Source organism: Bos indicus, chromosome 28 (assembly GCF_029378745.1).
Source record: "Bos indicus isolate NIAB-ARS_2022 breed Sahiwal x Tharparkar chromosome 28, NIAB-ARS_B.indTharparkar_mat_pri_1.0, whole genome shotgun sequence".
NCBI lineage: Eukaryota > Metazoa > Chordata > Mammalia > Artiodactyla > Bovidae > Bos > Bos indicus.
In genome coordinates this window covers 4,602,199-4,620,286 of record NC_091787.1, presented here as the reverse complement: position 1 = coordinate 4,620,286, position 18,088 = coordinate 4,602,199, and the positions used below count along the sequence as shown (strand labels likewise).

The window sequence follows — 18,088 nt, the reverse complement described above, 5'->3', positions numbered from 1 at the left end:
CAGACTCATCAAGAAACAAAGGGAGAAAAATCAAATCAATAAAATTAGAAACGAAAATGGAGAGATCACAACAGACAACACAGAAATACAAAGGATCATAAGAGACTATTATCAACAATTATATGCCAATAAAATGGACAACGAGGAAGAAATGGACAAATTCTTAGAAAAGTACAACTTTCCAAAACTCGAACAGGAAGAAATAGAAAACCTTAACAGACCCATCACAAGCACGGAAATTGAAACTGTAATCAAAAATCTTCCAGCAAACAAAAGCCCAGGTCCAGACGGCTTCACAGCTGAATTCTACCAAAAATTTAGAGAAGAGCTAACACCTATCCTGCTCAAACTCTTCCAGAAAATTGCAGAGGAAGGTAAACTTCCAAACTCATTCTATGAGGCCACCATCACCCTAATACCAAAACCTGACAAAGATCCCACAAAAAAAGAAAACTACAGGCCAATATCACTGATGAACATAGATGCAAAAATCCTAAACAAAATTCTAGCAATCAGAATCCAACAACACATTAAAAAGATCATACACCATGACCAAGTGGGCTTTATCCCAGGGATGCAAGGATTCTTCAATATCCGCAAATCAATCAATGTAATACACCACATTAACAAATTGAAAAACAAAAACCATATGATTATCTCAATAGATGCAGAGAAAGCCTTTGACAAAATTCAACACCCATTTATGATAAAAACTCTCCAGAAAGCAGGAATAGAAGGAACATACCTCAACCTAATAAAAGCTATATATGACAAACCCACAGCAAACATTATCCTCAATGGTGAAAAATTGAAAGCATTTCCTCTAAAGTCAGGAACAAGACAAGGGTGCCCACTTTCACCATTACTATTCAACATAGTTTTGGAAGTTTTGGCCACAGCAATCAGAGCAGAAAAAGAAATAAAAGGAATCCAAATTGGAAAAGAAGAAGTAAAACTCTCACTATTTGCAGATGACATGATCCTCTACATAGAAAACCCTAAAGACTCCACCAGAAAATTACTAGAACTAATCAATGATTATAGTAAAGTTGCAGGATATAAAATCAACACACAGAAATCCCTTGCATTCCTATACACTAATAATGAGAAAACAGAAAGTGAAATTAAGGAAACAATTCCATTCACCATTGCAACGAAAAGAATAAAATACTTAGGAATATATCTACCTAAAGAAACTAAAGACCTATATATAGAAAACTAAAACACTGGTGAAAGAAATCAAAGAGGACACTAATAGATGGAGAAATACACCATGTTCATGGATTGGAAGAATCAATATAGTGAAAATGAGTATACTACCCAAAGCAATTTATAGATTCAATGCAATCCCTATCAAGCTACCAACAGTATTCTTCACAGAGCTAGAACAAATAATTTCACAATTTGTATGGAAATACAAAAAACCTCGAATAGCCAAAGCGATCTTGAGAAAGAAAAATGGAACTGGAGGAATCAACCTACCTGACTTCAGGCTCTACTACAAAGCCACAGTTATCAAGACAGTATGGTACTGGCACAAAGACAGAAATATAGATTAATGGAACAAAATAGAAAGCCCAGAGATAAATCCACGCACATATGGACACCTTATCTTTGACAAAGGAGGCAAGAATATACAATGGATTAAAAACAATCTCTTTAACAAGTGGTGCTGGGAAATCTGGTCAACCACTTGTAAAAGAATGAAACTAGAACACTTTCTAACACCATATACAAAAATAAACTCAAAATGGATTAAAGATCTCAACGTAAGACCAGAAACTATAAAACTCCTAGAGGAGAACATAGGCAAAACACTCTCTGACATACATCACAGCAGGATCCTCTATGACCCACCTCCCAGAATATTGGAAATAAAAGCAAAAATAAACAAATGGGACCTAATTAAACTTAAAAGCTTCTGCACATCAAAGGAAACTATTAGCAAGGTGAAAAGACAGCCTTCAGAATGGGAGAAAATAATAGCAAATGAAGCAACCGACAAACAACTAATCTCAAAAATATACAAGCAACTCCTACAGCTCAACTCCAGAAAAATAAATGACCCAATCAAAAAATGGGCCAAAGATCTAAATAGACATTTCTCCAAAGAAGACATACAGATGGCTAACAAACACATGAAAAGATGCTCAACATCACTCATTATCAGAGAAATGCAAATCAAAACCACTATGAGATACCATTTCACACCAGTCAGAATGGCTGCGATCCAAAAGTCTACAAATAATAAATGCTGGAGAGGGTGTGGAGAAAAGGGAACCCTCTTACACTGTTGGTGGGATTGCAAACTAGTACAGCCACTATGGAGAACAGTGTGGAGATTCCTTAAAAAACTGGAAATAGAACTGCCTTATGATCCAGCAATCCCACTGCTGGGCATACACACTGAGGAAACCAGAAGGGAAAGAGACACGTGTACCCCAATGTTCATCGCAGCACTGTTTATAATAGCCAGGACATGGAAGCAACCTAGATGTCCATCAGCAGATGAATGGATAAGAAAGCTGGGGTACATATACACAATGGAGTATTACTCAGCCATTAAAAAGAATACATTTGAATCAGTTCTAATGAGGTGGATGAAACTGGAGCCTATTATACAGAGTGAAGTAAGCCAGAAGGAAAAACACCAATACAGTATACTAACGCATATATATGGAATTTAGAAAGATGGTAACAATAACCCTGTATACGAGACAGCAAAAGAGACACTGATGTATAGAACAGGCTTATGGACTCTGTGGGAGAGGGAGAGGGTGGGAAGATTTGGGAGAATGGCATTGAAACATGTGAAATGTCATGTATGAAACGAGATGCCAGTCCAGGTTCAATGCACGATGCTGGATGCTTGGGGCTGGTGCACTGGGACGACCCAGAGAGATAGTATAGGGAGGGAGGAGGGAGGAGGGTTCAGGATGGGGAACACATGAGAAATAAAATTAAAAAAAAAAAAAAAAAAAGACCATCCCCATGGAAAAGAAATGCAAAAAAGAAAAATGGCTGTCTGAGGAGGCCTTACAAATAGCTGAGAAAAGAAGAGAAGCGAAAAGCAAAGGAGAAAAGGAAAGATAACACCCATTTGAATGCAGAGTTCCAAAGAATAGCAAGGAGAGATAAGAAAGCCTTCCTCAGTGATCAATGCAAAGAAATAGATGGAAACAACAGAATGGGAAAGACTAGAGATCTCTTCAAGAAAATTAGAGATACCAAGGGAACATTTTATGCAAAGATGGGCACAATAAAGGATAGAAATGGTATGGACCTAACAGAAGCAGAAGATGTTAAGAAGAGGTGGCAAGAATACACAGAAGAACAGTACAAAAAAGATCTTCATGACCCAGATAATCATGATCACTCACCTAGAGCCAGACATCCTGGAATGTGAAGTCAAGTGGGCCTTAGAAAGCATCACTACAAACAAAGTTAGTGGAGGTGATGGAATTCCAGCTGAGCTATTTCAAATCCTAAAAGACGATGATGTGAAAGTGCTGCACTCAATATGCCCGCAAATTTGGAAAACTCAGCAGTGGCCACAGGACTGGAAAAGGTCAGTTTTCATTCCAATCCCAAAGAAAGGCAATGCCAAAGAATGTTCAAATTACCGCACAATTGCACTCATCTCAGACACTAGTAAAGTAATGCTCAAAACTCTCCAAGCCAGGCTTCAGCAATACGTGAACTGTGAACTTCCAGATGTTCAAGCTGGTTTTAGAAAAGGCAGAGGAACCAGAGATCAAATTGCCAACATCTGCTGGATCATGGAAAAAGCAAGAGAGTTCCAGAAAAACATCTATTTCTGCTTTATTGACTATGCCAAAGCCTTTGACTGTGTGGATCACAATAAACTGTGGAAAATTCTGAAAGAGATGGGAAAATCAGACCACCTGACCTGCCTCTTGAGAAACCTATATGCAGGTCAGGAAGCAACAGTTAGAACTGGACATGGAACAACAGACTGGTTCCAAATAGGAAAAGGAGTACGTCAAGGCTGTATACTGACACCCTGCTTATTTAACTTATATGCAGAGTACGTCATGAGAAACGCTGGGCAGGAAGAAGCACACGCTGGAATCAAGATTGCTGGGAGAAATATCAATAACCTCAGATATGCAGATGATACCACCTTTATGGCAGAAAGTGAAGAGGAACTAAAAAACCTCTTGATGAAAGTGAAAGAGGAGAGTGAAAAAGTTGGCTTAAAGCTCAACATTCAGAAAACTAGATCATGGTATCTGGCACCATCACTTCATGGCAAATAGATGGGGAGACAGTGGAAACAATATCAGACTTTATTTTTCTGGGCTCCAAAATCACTACAGATGGTGACTGCAGCCATGAAATCAAAAGACACTTACTCCTTGGAAGGAAAGTTATGACCAACCTAGATAGCATATTCAAAAGCAGAGACATTACTTTGCCAACAAAGATCCGTCTAGTCAAAGCTATGGTTTTTCCTGTGGTCATGTATGGATGTGAGAGTTGGACTTTGAAGAAAGCTGAGCACCAAAGAATTGATGCTTTTGAACTGTGGTGTTGGAGAAGACTCTTGAGAGTCCCTTGGACTGCAAGGAGATCCAACCAATCCATCCTAAAGGAGATCAGTCCTGGGTGTTCATTGGAGGACTGATGCCAAAGCTGAAACTGCAATACTTTGGCCACCTCATGTGAAGAGTTGACTCGCTGGAAAACACCCTGATGCTGGGAGGGATTGGGGGCAGGAGGAGAAGGGGACAACAGAGGATGACATGGCTGGATGGCATCACCGACTCGATGGACATGAGTTTGAGTAAACTCCGGGAGTTGGTGATGGACAGGGAGGCCTGGCGTGCTGCGATTCATGGGGTTGCAAAGTTGGACACGACTGAGAGACTGAATTGAACTGATGACTGACTCAGATTGTTGTATGGCAGAAACCAACATAACATGGTAAAAATTTTTTTAAATAATAAAAAACACTATAATATTCAACACAATTATTATACTTAGCAATAAACACTGCAGTTGATAAATTCTAAATTAACAAATTCCTTCTTTCTTTTTCCACTCTCCTACCCAGCTATCCATCCATCCATCCTATAAAATATTCACTGGATACCCACTAGCTGCTGGTCACTTCTTGATAATTTTGGTGTATCCCAATGGCCAATCATTTTGATGAAACAGCATCCAGAAATGCCAAAAAATGAATTCTCCTTTCTCCACTGCACTGTGACTTGTCAAGGGTATGAACAACAATATACAATTCTCTTTTTTATTCAAAAGGCCACCGTGGTATCTAGCAATGTGATTTGTGCATTACAACAAACTTCTGAACTGAAATGAACTTCTGGAACTCTGATTTCCAAAGATATAAAAATTAACAGACTTGGTTAATCCACCCACTGGATTGCTCAATCTAAAATACAGTAAAGCATTTAATTCAACTCAAAGTGTAGTAAGCTATGATGTACTACATACATGAGAGACAAGGAGATAACCGGAGAGCTTCCTTGAGCTGAAGGGGTTTACACTGGAGGCAGAAAGCAGGTTAAGAAACAAAAAAAAAACCTGCCACAGAACACAAGTGGCAAAGAGTAGATGATTCCAGAAGACCAGGGAAGGCTGGAAGTATTGAAATAGCGCAAGACGCTATTTCTCCTCTCCCCGGCCCCCACCCCATCCTCAGCCTGCCTTTGTCTGCGGAAAAACTTTAGCCAAAAAATAAGTTTGACCAGAGAAGTGAGAAAATGCAGAAACAAAGGAAAACAGTCCAACAACACTAAATAATAATAGTTCAGACATTAAGTATAAAGACCTATAATTCCTTTTCAGGGGATATAGCTAATATTCTGAACCATGTGCTATGAGCGATCTTATAGATACTGAAACCCCACCAAGTTGAAGAAGTTAACCACGTGATGACCAGGCTGTAACCATGACATAAGTCGAGAATTGGTCTCAAGGAAATGGGAACAAACTGACCCTAAAACCGAAGATTAACTGAAGATTAATAATCAAGATGATGCTGGTCAGACCACCGATGACCAATTTCAAGAGCTGACTGTGCTGTTTCTGCATGTAGCCCCCTACCTCTGTCTGTAAAAGTCTTGCCCCGTGATTGTCAGTGGGGAGGAGGGGGATTGATTTGGACAGGAGTCTGCCCTCCCCATCTTCCCTACCAGTTGCTGGAATCCAAAATAAAGCAAACTTTCCTTTCCACCAATCTTGCCTCTTTATTGGCTTTTGAGCGGTGAGCTGCCAGACCCCACTTTTGGATACAGTAAAATGAGGTGTGGAGACTTGGGACAAAGAGGGCAGATGCCATCATGTTCTTGGTGGGCAGAATCAAGCGAGCCAGAGCATTCGTTTTAGGGATTTGGTGGACTGTTCATGGAAGGCCTGGAAAGGAGTGCTAAGAATTTGCCTACAGGACAGTAATGAGTATTTGCACAAGGAAGAGTGACCTAACCAGATCTCTCCTTTGGAAAGATTATCCTGGCAGTAGTATCCAGGCCTGACTGTCAGGAGGTACTGAGCAAAGAAATACTGACACAAACAAATGTCAGGACTGCGAAGGCACAGGAAGGCCTTTGGAAGACACAGATGCCTTTGGAAGAAGCATCCTAAGAATGACTGTAAAGCTCTGAGGGTTGCCTTAAATCACTTGGAAAGAATACCAGGCTTTGTTAGATCTTCCCTTTAGACTGGACGGTCCTTGTGGACAATCCAATACATCTTTAAACACACTGCTGTATACACCACAGTGCCATGCAGACAGTAGGTGCCAAATAAATGTTCCTGAACAGATGAATAAATACAATGAAATGAATAAATGGATAAGTTAGTGTCTTTAGAAGAGAATTCTATACCCAGAGAAAGGAAAACAAAAGAAGTGATCAGAGTCAAGGTAATTTAAGGCTTCAAATCTATTATTTGAATTAAATGCAGAATATCTATGCCCACAGTCAGCTGTCTCGCATTTCACTATGCCTGGCCCATGGCTATAATGAAAAACACCAGGGAAATATTAATAATTGTACAGAGTCGATAAGAGAGTAGATGTTAAAAGTTCTCATCACAAGAAAAAGACTTTGTAACCATGTAAGACTCTAATGCTGGGAGGGATTGAGGGCAGGAGGAGAAGGGGATGACAGAGGATGAGATGGCTGGATGGCATCACCGACTCGATGGACGTGAGTCTGGGTGAACTCCGGGAGTTGGTGATGGACAGGGAGGCCTGGCGTGCTGCGATTCATGGGGTCGCAAAGAGTCGGACACGACTGAGTGACTGAACTGAACTGAACTGAAGGTGGTGAATGTAACTAGACTTACTGTGGTGATCATTTCACAATTTACACAAATAGCAAATCACCATGTTGTACACCTAGTCTAACCTTGTTTGTGTCAAATATATCTCAATTTAAAAAAAAAGAATTGTACTGAGATGTGCAAAATTTTTTCATTTGAAGATTTGTAATCACACAGCAGCATTCACAAGTCTATGTTTCCAGTGCATTAGAAACACAGCCCCCACTGATCTATTTTTGACCACTGTGAAACAGTCCTTCTTCGGCTATCAGTATTTTACCAAGATGAGACGTGCTTTCATCTATAAATGCAAAACACCTTCTCCTGTGTCAAAAATAAAGCCTAATAATTATGCCAAATCATCTTAGCAATCTACTTGCAAATTAAGAAACCACAGGTATGAAAAAGAAAAGTTACGTTGGTGTCCACGTCGCAAAACCAAATTTAAAGTCAGATTCTACATTCAAGACACAATTCAGTCATTAAATTTAGATATTTCCCCCTTCAACCTGTGAAAGCATTTAGTCCCCATGCAGGGCCACCTGTCAAATGCACGTTTCTATTCCTGGTCACTGTGTTTGCCTGAGTGAACACGATCGTGTTAATGATTAATATCAATCCTAGATACAGGTAACCCTGGGAAGGTCAAGTACCAACTGCATTCAGGCAGCTGACTGCAGTGGGGAGGCAGTCTGAGCCTCTTGAAATGGAACCATGTGGGTGGGGGAGGAGGCAAAATGTGAAACCCCACAGAGCAGGGACTAGGAAATTCACAGTCCCCCAAGTCCCAGACAATCCCAGTCCTCCAGGACAAGAGTCGCCGAATCCGAGAGCTGAAAGGGTCCCCACACATCGTCCACTGCAGCCCCCACCTGCCCCAGATGCAGACTCCCCCGTATGGGCACCCCAGAATCAGCCACCACTAACTTAAATGTTTCTGGGGTAAAAAACTAACACTTTTCAAGATGGCCTCTTCCATTGACCGACAACTTTTTAGCAAGTTTTTCTCTAGGTTAAGTTCAAGGACATCAGTCCTGGGTGTTCATTGGAAGGACTGATGTTGAAGCTGAAACTCCAATACTTTGGCCACCTGATGCAAAGAGCTGACTCATTTGAAAAAGACCCTGATGCTGGGAAAGATTGAGGGCAGGAGGAGAGGGGGATGACAGAGGATGAGATGGTTGGATGGCATCACCAACTCAGTGGACATGGGTTTGAGTAGGCTCCGGGAGTTGGTGATGGACAGGGAGGCCTGGCGTGCTGCGGTTCACAGGGTCACAAAGAGTTGGACACAACTAAGCAACTGAACTAAACTCAAGTTCAAAATTGACATCCTACTCATGTGTGGCTCTATTTGTAATTCTGGGCCAAGAAGGCACTCTAAATGTCGAATGAATTACAAATGATTAGTGAACAGATGGGGCCTTACAGATCAATGACAATATTGGAAAAAGAAATCACTCACAAATTTAAGCTTTTAAGAGCCATGATGGCTCAAAAATATATAAATAAGGGTTTGGTTTGATTCACTTAATATTACTTAAGCAGAGGGGGATCATGCAGCACTATGGAATGAAGCATACTTAACGGAAACAGTTCTAAGTAAGGGGAGAGGACTCAGGTCCTAATACTCACTCTGCTGCTCTCACCCACACTCCACACCTGTCAACTAAGCCAGCCAGATCCCGATCTCCACCATCACTTAAGACTGTCAGAACTCTGATGTGACTTATCCCCAAAGACTGTGGTGCCAAAACTCCAGGAATTTCTGTCTTACTCCAGGAATTTTTGTCTTAACTTCATTTCTCTGAGAGTTCAAACCCATCTGCAAACAAAGGGTAAAAGTCCTACCAAGGGGACTTCACTTGTGGTCCAGTGGCTAAGACTCTGCATTGCCAATGCAAGAGATTCATGTTCAATCCCTGGTTAGAGAACTAAGATCCCATATACTGCAACTAAAGATCCCATGGGCTGTAACTAAGACCTGGCACAGCCAAATAAATGAATTAAAAAAAAAAAAAAAAGTCCTACCACGGCAGGCAAATGCAGGGGTTGAACAGGTAGAATTATATCCACCTGTTTTCAGGATGAGCACAAGGCAACATGGTTGGGAAATTAACCTGAAGTTGATTGGGAATGAGAACCTAGGGCTATTTATTTCAATTACCTAATGTGAGACCGTTATAATATACATACATACATATACAGTTCAGTTCAGTCACTCAGTCGTGTCCGACTCTTTGCGACCCCATGAATCGCAGCACGCCAGGCCTCCCTGTCCATCACCAACTCCTGGAGTTCACCCAGACTCACGTCCATCGAGTCAGTGATGCCATCCAGCCATCTCATCCTCTGTCGTCCCCTTCTCCTCCTGCCGCCAATCCCTCCCAGCATCAGAGTCTTTTCCAATGAGTCAACTCTTCGCATGAGGAGGCCAAAGTATTGGAGTTTCAGCTTTAGCATCATTCCTTCCAAAGAAATCCCAGGGCTGATCTCCTTCAGAATGGACTGGTTGGATCTCCTTGCAGTCCAAGGGACTCTCAAAGCGTCTTCTCCAACACCACAGTTCAAAAGCATCAATTCTTCGTCACTCAGTCTTCTTCACAGTCCAACTCTCACATCCATACATGACCACAGGAAAAACCACAGCCTTGACTAGACAGACTTTTGTTGGCAAAGTAATGTCTCTGCTTTTGAATATGCTATCTAGGTTGGTCATATCTTTCCTTCCAAGGAGTAAGCGTCTTTTAATTTCATGGCTACAGTCACCATCTGCAGTGATTTTGGAGCCCAGAAAAATAAAGTCTGCCACTGTTTCCACTGTTTCCCCATCTATTTTCCATGAAGTGATGGGACTGGATGCCATGATCTTTGTCGTCTGAATGTTGAGCTTTAAGCCAACTTTTTCACTCTCCACTTTCACTTTCATCAAGAGGCTTTTGAGTTCCTCTTCACTTTCTGCCATAAGGGTGGTGTCATCTGCATATCTGAGGTTATTGAGATTTCTCCCGGCAATCTTGATTCCAGCTTGTGTTTCTTCCAGCCCGGCATTTCTCATGATGTACTCTGCATATGAGTTAAATAAGCAGGGTGAAAATATACAGCCTTGACATACTCCTTTTCCTATTTGGAACCAGTCGTTGTTCCATGTCCAGTTCTAACTGTTGCTTCCTGACCTGCATACAGATTTCTCAAGAGGCAGGTCAGGTGTCTGGTATTCCCATGTCTTTCAGAATTTTCCACAGTTTATTGTGATCCACACAGTCAAAGGCTTTGGCATAGTCAATAAAGCAGAAATAGATGTTTTTCTGGAACTCTCTTGCTTTTTCCATGATCCAGCGGATGTTGGCAATTTGATCTCTGGTTCCTCTGCTTTTTCTAAAACCAGCTTGACATACATACATAATTATAATGTATGGATGTGAGAGTTGGACTGTGAAGAAAGCTGAGTGCTGAAGAATTGATGCTTTTGAACTGTGGTGTTGGAGAAGGCTCTTGAGAGTCCCTTGGACTGCAAGGAGATCCAACCAGTCCATTCTGAAGGAGATCAGCCCTGGGATTTCTTTGGAAGGAATGATGCTAAAGCTGAAACTCCAATACTTTGGCCACCTCATGGGAAGAGTTGACTCATTGGAAAAGACTCTGATGCTGGGAGGGATTGGCGGCAGGAGGAGAAGGGGACGACAGAGGATGAGATGGCTGGATGGCATCACTGACTCGATGGATGTGAGTCTGAGTGAACTCCGGGAATTGGTGATGGACAGGGAGGCCTGGTGTGCTGCGATTCATGGGGTCACAAAGAGTCAGACACAACTGAGCGACTGAACTGAACTGAACTGAATGTGAGACCAGGCCTTCTACACTCATGTTTAATGTTATAAGGGCCAAATATATATTTCCCAGCCCTGCACTTGATAAATACACTTGTCCATGCCTCACCGGCCAGAACTCAAGAGGTTTGACCACTTGATCATTTGAGGCTTCATCCAGCAGTAAGTTCTGCGATTCTGTTATAAACACCAATCGACCCGAGTGATCTCAGGAAGCTCCACGTCTCTATCATCCATTTCTGAGCTATGACGGGAGGCAAGTGGCCAAAAGGAAGGAGCACTGAGTAAAATGAAGCAGACAGAAAATCGACAGTCATGTCAGCAACTGAGCACACCACATGGGCCCCCACTGCCTTCCAAAGCCAGAGAGAAATATTACGTCACTAACTGGTCAGCCACAGTTCTCCTTTCCCACTTCCACTTGGTATGAAAAATGGGAAGCTGATGGTGAAGTTTGTGCTCAAAGAAGCAGCTGGTAAACTGATTTCAAAAGAGAAAATGGATCAGAATGGTCAAGGTATCTGTGGCAGATATTTTTAAAAGGGCATGACTGTTGCATGAAAGATATTTGCTAAGGAATTTTTACCACAGGAGTTCAAGTTGAGAATAGCAACAGAAGACTCCCAAGGGCTAAAAAAGCTTACGTGACTAGATGGTGCTCTCTTGAAAGTGCTTGGCCAAGGGCAGCCCCAGCAGTGCCCAGAGGGGACCCTCCCCAGCCCCAGGGTGACTGCCCAGGGCCTCTCTGGAAGCAGCGTTCTCTGCTGGCTTTGCATGAGAACCTGGCATATAAGCTGAATTACTGTCATCATTGCCAAAAAAAAAAAAAATTATTCTAATTCTGGTCTAATAATACTAATCTAAAAATTCTATGCCCAAAAACTGTCCTGTGCCAAGCTTCAGATCTTATTATTTAAACATCACTGGGCTTCCCAGGTGGCGCTAGTGGTAAGACAAGGCATGCAGTTTCGATCCCTGGTCGAGACTACGATCACACATGCCACAGTCAAAACAAGACCTCAAGTGATGAGCAGGTTTGTAAATGACTGTGCTCCTTCAGGGGCTTCCCAGGTGGCTCCAGTGGTAAAGAACCCACCTGCTAATGCAGGAGACATAAGAGACACGGGTTCAATCCCTGGGTCAGAAATATCCCCTGGAGGAGGCCATGGTAGCCCACTCTAGTATTCCTGCCTGGAGAATACCCATGGACAGAGGAGCCTGACTGAGGTCCATAGGGTTGCAAAGAGTCAGACAGTACTAAAGCAGCTTGGCACACACAAAGATCATCACTGTCTTCATTCTGAAGATCTTTCATCAAACTTTGACCAAAATCACAATAAAATTCAGACATTAATGATATAATCTCTAATCCTTCTTCACTCAAAATTTCAAGAATTTTTTTTAAAAAGGAAATGTTTTAATGAGCATAATAAATTTGGACTTTTTCTAAACTAATACCTTAATGTTTGCACAATGAGCAAGTATTATTTTTGTCATCTAATTAAACAATAATAGTTTGCATGCAGTGTTTTGGAAACATATAAATTAATGAACATGGCATAGAAATGGATTACAAGAACAGAGACACCAAACTATTGATCTGCATTGGTGGAATTATGGTGGTTTTCAATGTTCTTTTTCTCATTTGTAGTTTCCTAAGAGCACAAGTTACTTCTGGAAAAAGAAAAAAGAAGAAGAGAAACAACGGAACAGGGAATTGGTTCTGCAGCACAGAAACCTGGCCTTCACTTTCCCTCAGGTATACAGACTTTGCCTGAAAGCCCATTAATGGCGGCATCTCATGTGAGCAGTGAGGTCCCTGCAGAAATGTCCTGGGTCCTAGCCTTGCCAGGTAATCATAACCCCAAAAGCCTCAATCCCAGCTTACCCTTTTTGTGCCAACTTAAGGGTCCTGGCAAATATGTGTGTTAAAGCATTCATGCAAAGTCCATTTAGTTTTGAGATTTCTGATAAGTTCTCTTTTTTTTTTCTTTTTCTCAGAGCAATTATTTTTTAAAAGGAGATTTCTGATGATTTCTTGTGATACGTTTTTATATGAGATTTTAATACTTTTTTTCTCTGCAAATTTTCATTGTTTATTTTGGAAAGAAGATAGCTTAAAATGGCATTTTTTACATAGGGATGAAAACAAGATTATTTCAGTCTCTTCTTCCAGAGTTAACAATTCACCCATGTTTTAGAGTCTGTAAATATGTAGGGTATATAGTTACCAGTGATCTAACATAGGTGTGCTTGAACATCAGTTTATCTCCATAACTTTAGTTCAGCCAGTGGTTGAGAACACAACTGTGAGAGGCACCAGTCCACAGTTCTAACCCTGCTTCTACCTTTAATGGCTATGTGACTTGGAAATAAGAGGGGTGAATCTGCTTCTCAGATTTGTATGGGGAAAATGAAAATCATAAGTAGCTACCTTACAATGGTCTGGGGCAGATTTCATCACAGCAATTCCTGATAGACCGCCTGGCATACTGCAAGCTCTAAAAAAACTGCAGACTTTCTTATTCCCTCCTGGTAGCACTGATATCTTCTATTTGCAGTCAGTCATATGCTCCAAGGTACTCGCACCATTTACTTCACTGAATCCTCAGGCAGCTCTAACCCAAAAGTTACTGTCCCCATTATATCTTTTTTTGTAAACAGATGAGGAAACTGAGGATCGAGGACACACAGCTTAGAAAGAAGCTCCGGGCCTCTTTTTGCTCAGTGCCAGATTCTCAACTGGGCTTCCCAGTGTCTCAGATGGCAAAGAATCTGCCTGCAGTGTGGGAGACCCAGGGTTTCATCCCTGGGTGGGAAGATTCCCTCAAAAGATTTCATGTGCCACTTGTGAACTTATTAAGATTAAATTTCTTTTTAAATACTCTGCTATTCACAGTCAGCAAAAACAAGACCAGGAGCTGACTGTGGCTCAGATCATGAACTCCTTATTGCAAATTCAGACTTAAATTGAAGAAAGTAAGGAAAACCACTAGACCATTCAGGTATGACCTAAATCAAATCCCTTACAGTGAAAGTGACAAATAGATTCAAGGGATTAGATCTGATAGACAGAGTGCCTGAAGAACTATGGATGGAGGTTCGTGACATTGTAAAGGAGGCAGTGATCAAGACCATTCCCAAGAAAAAGAAATGCAAAAAGGCAAAATGGTTGTCTGAGAAGGCCTTACAAATAACTGTAAAAAGAAGAGAAGCTAAAGGCAAAGGAGAAAAGGAAAGATACACCCATTTGAATGCAGAGTTCCAAAGAATAGCAAGGAGAGATAAGAAAGCCTTCCTCAGGGATCAGTGCAAAGAAACAGAGGAAAACAAGAGAATGGGAAAGACTAGAGATCTCAAGAAAATTAGAGATACCAAGGGAACATTTCATGCAAAGATGAGCACAATAAAGGAAAGAAATGATATGGACCTAACAGAAGCAGAAGATATTAAGAAGAGGTGGCAGGAATACACAGAAGAACTACACAAAGAAGATCTTCAATACCCAGATAACCACAGTGGTGTGATCACTCACCTAGAGCCAGACATCCTGGAATGCGAAGCCAAGTGGGCCTTAGGAAGCATCACTATGCTTCCTAACAAAGCTAGTGAAGGTGATGGAATTCCAGCTGAGCTATTTCAAATCTTAAAAGACGAGGCTGTGAAAGTGCTGCAGTCAGTATGCCAGCAAATTTGAAAAACTCAGCAGTGGTCACAGGACTGGAAAAGGTCAGTTTTCATTCCAATCCCAGAGAAAGGCAATGCCCAAAAATGTTCAAACTACCACACAACTGCGCCCATCTCACACGCCAGCAAAGTAATGCTCAAAATTCTCCAAGCCAGATTTCAACAGTAGGTGAACCATGAACTTCCAGATGTTCAAGCTGAATTTAGAAAAGGCCAACATCTGTTAGATCATCGAAAAAGCAAGAGAGCTCCAGAAAAATATATACTTTTGCTTTACTGACTACACCAAAGTCTTTGACTGTCTGAATCACAGTAACTGTGAAAAACTTTTCAAGAGATGGGAATACCAGACCACCTGAACTGCCTCCTGAGAAATCTGTATGCAGGTCAAGAAGCAACAGTTAGAACTGGACATGGAACAACAGACTGGTTCCCAATCGGGAAAGGAGTACTTCAAGGCTGTATATTGTCACCCTGGTTATTTAACTTCTATGCAGACTACATCATGAGAAACGCTGGGCTGGATGAAGCACAAGCTGGAATCAAGATAGCTGGTATAAATATCAATAACTTCAGATATGCAGATGACCCCACTCTTACAGCAGAAAGTGAAGAGGAACTAAAGAGCCTCTTGATGAAAGTGAAAGAGGAAAGTGAAAAAGTTGGCTTAAAACTCAACATTAAGAAAACTAAGATCATGGCATCTGGTCCCATCTCTTCATGGCAAATAGATGGGGAAACAATGGACACAGTGAGACTTTATTTTCTTGGGCTCCAAAATCACTGCAGATGGTGACTGCAGCCATGAAATTAAAAGGTGCTTGCTCCTTGGAAGAAAAGCTATGACCAACCTAGACAGCATACTGAAAAGCAGAGATTACTTTGCCAAAAAGGTCCATCTAGTCAAAGCTATGGTTTTCCCAGTAGTCACGTATGGAGGTGAGAGTTGGACCATAAAGAAAGCTGAGCACTGAAGAATGGATGCTTTTGAACTGTGGTGTTGGAGAAGACTCTTGAGAGTCCCTTGAACTGCAAGGAGATCCAACCAGTCAATCCTAAAGGAAATCAGTCCTGAATATTCATTGGAAGGACTGATGCTGAAGCTGAAACTCCAATCCTTTGGCCACCTGATGTGAAGAACTGACTCATTGGAACAGACCCTGATGCTGGGAAAGATTGAAGGCCGGAGGAGAAGGGGACGACAGAGGATGAGATTGGATAGCATCACCGACTCGATGAACATGAGTTTCAGCAAGCTCTGGGAGTTGGTGATGGACAGGGAAGCCTGGCGTGCTGCAGTCCACGGGGTTACAAAGAGGTGGACACGACTGAGCAACTGAAGTGAAGGGAGCTGATTCATAGTTCACGAGAGGATGTAGTTTTTCCAGATGGCACAGTGATAAAGAATCTGTTTGCAGATGCAGGAGACAAGGGTTCTATCCCTGGGTCAGGAAGATCCCCTGGAGAAGGAAATGGCAACCAATTCCAGTATTTTTGCCTGGAAAATCCCATGGACAGAGGAGCCTGGTGGGCTAGACTCCATGGGGTTGCAAAGAGTCAGACATGACTGAACACACACACATGCACACATTCATACTATAATCAAATCAAACTGGTGGGCTTTTTTTTTTTTTTTTTACACCACTCCAAATTAATTGGGTTTTGCTTAGTGAAAAGAGCATCTGAGGCTCTTATTTAGAGCTTACTATGTATCTCAGCAACCAGCTTGGGTATTCACATCCATGGCCACAGTTAAACCCACAGCGACTCTATGAGGTGGCCTTGTCATTGTCCCCATTTCATAAATGGGGCAACTAAGGCACAGCTAAGTGCAGGATTGAGATGCAAGCTAACTGTCCAGCTCTTAAGACTCTGCTGCTGCTGCTGCTGCTGCTGCTAAGTCACTTTAGTCGTGTCAGACTCTGTGCGACCCCATAGACGGCAGCCCACCAGGCTCCCCCGTCCCTGGGATTCTCCAGGTGAGAACACTGGAGTGGGGTGCCATTGCCTTAAGACTCTGGTATTATCCAAATCGCACTTGCCTGCCCAACTGACCATACATTTTGCAAAGTGTTTTCACACACAGCAGCTTTCCCGACGGGATGGGGAGCGGGGAGGTTACCAGTGTTCTTTTGTATATGTGATGAAATCGAGGCTCAGCGCTGTTAAAGGAGCTGTCGAAGTTACCCGGCCTTCTTCCAGTCCAGCAAGGACACACAACTCCCTCACTCCAAATCTCATTCTCATCCCAAAGTCTCAAATTCCTTTGCACATGTATTTTAAAAGCGAGATGGCAGGAGACATCCTGTCATTCCTGCAAAGCAACTGTGCACTTCACGGCCTCAGTGTCAACCCTGAGCGCTGACAGCGTTGACAGCTTGACCGGGGCCCCCGGCTCCAGCTCCGAGCCAGCCGTGGGCATCATTGAACTGGAGGAAGTGGGAGGTGAAACTGCTCTCAGAGCAGCGCCTTGGGACGGTGCCAGCACCGCGTCCCCCATCCCACCCCAATCTCCTCCCTCCAGGTCCTCGAGGGGTGAAACCCGAGACTCTGCGGGGTGTCAGGACGCGGTCCCCGGACCAGGCGGCGGGGCGTGCCTTGTCCCACGAGTGCTCAGGGGAGGGCGCGCGGAGCCCCGAGCCTCTGCTGGCTCAGTCCCCGGGCGCAGCCAACCCCGGCGCGCGGTCACGCCGCCTTCCTCGGCCACCGGGACCCACGGGGGCGGGAACTGCGGATCCCGGAATCTCAGCACCGTCTTCCGGGAGGACCTGGCCGGGTCGGCGCTGGCGGGCAGCCCCAGGCCCGACAAAGACTTCACTTCGGCACGCTTCGCGCCCTGCCTCAGTTTCCCTCAGCCCGCAAGAGTGCAGAAACCCTAGATATCAACCGAGGAGCACCCCAGACCTAAACGATCTCCAGAGGACAGAGCTCACCCTCGCCGCGGAACCCTCGCCCTGACCCGCCGGGCGGCCGTGACAGCACCCCTACCTGCGCGGTGGCCCCTGCCGCCACCGGCCGGGGCGCCCTGGGGACCCCCGCCCAGCATGCGCCCCGCCGGCTCCTCCCGATCCGCCTCCGCCTTCTCCAGCTCCGCTGCGGCCAGAGGGCTCTGTGCACCCGAGGCCCGCGTCCGGGGAAGCTAACGGCCGAGCCGGACGGGAAGTGGGGAGGGGGCTGGCGAGGAAGGGGAGGCTCCTTCCTCCTCCCGGGCTGGACCGGCTGTTTCCTCTCCAGCCTCGGCCCAGGCACGCGCGCGCGCACAC

General features: G+C 43.5%; 1 protein-coding gene across 5 annotated transcripts in view; it reads right to left on the bottom strand.

The window, feature by feature from the left end:
* Positions 1-18,088, bottom strand: part of DISC1 (DISC1 scaffold protein) — a 427,730-nt gene extending 409,642 nt beyond the window's left edge. For 2 of the 5 annotated variants that reach the window (XM_070781910.1, XM_070781911.1), the window contains exon 1: positions 17,814-18,084. In XM_070781910.1, the coding sequence (XP_070638011.1) occupies positions 17,814-17,871 (58 nt within the window). In that variant the 5' untranslated portion in view covers positions 17,872-18,084. Of the gene's footprint in view, positions 1-17,813 lie in introns of all 5 variants that reach the window. The other 3 variants (XR_011564628.1, XM_070781908.1, XM_070781909.1) reach the window with 3 other exon arrangements.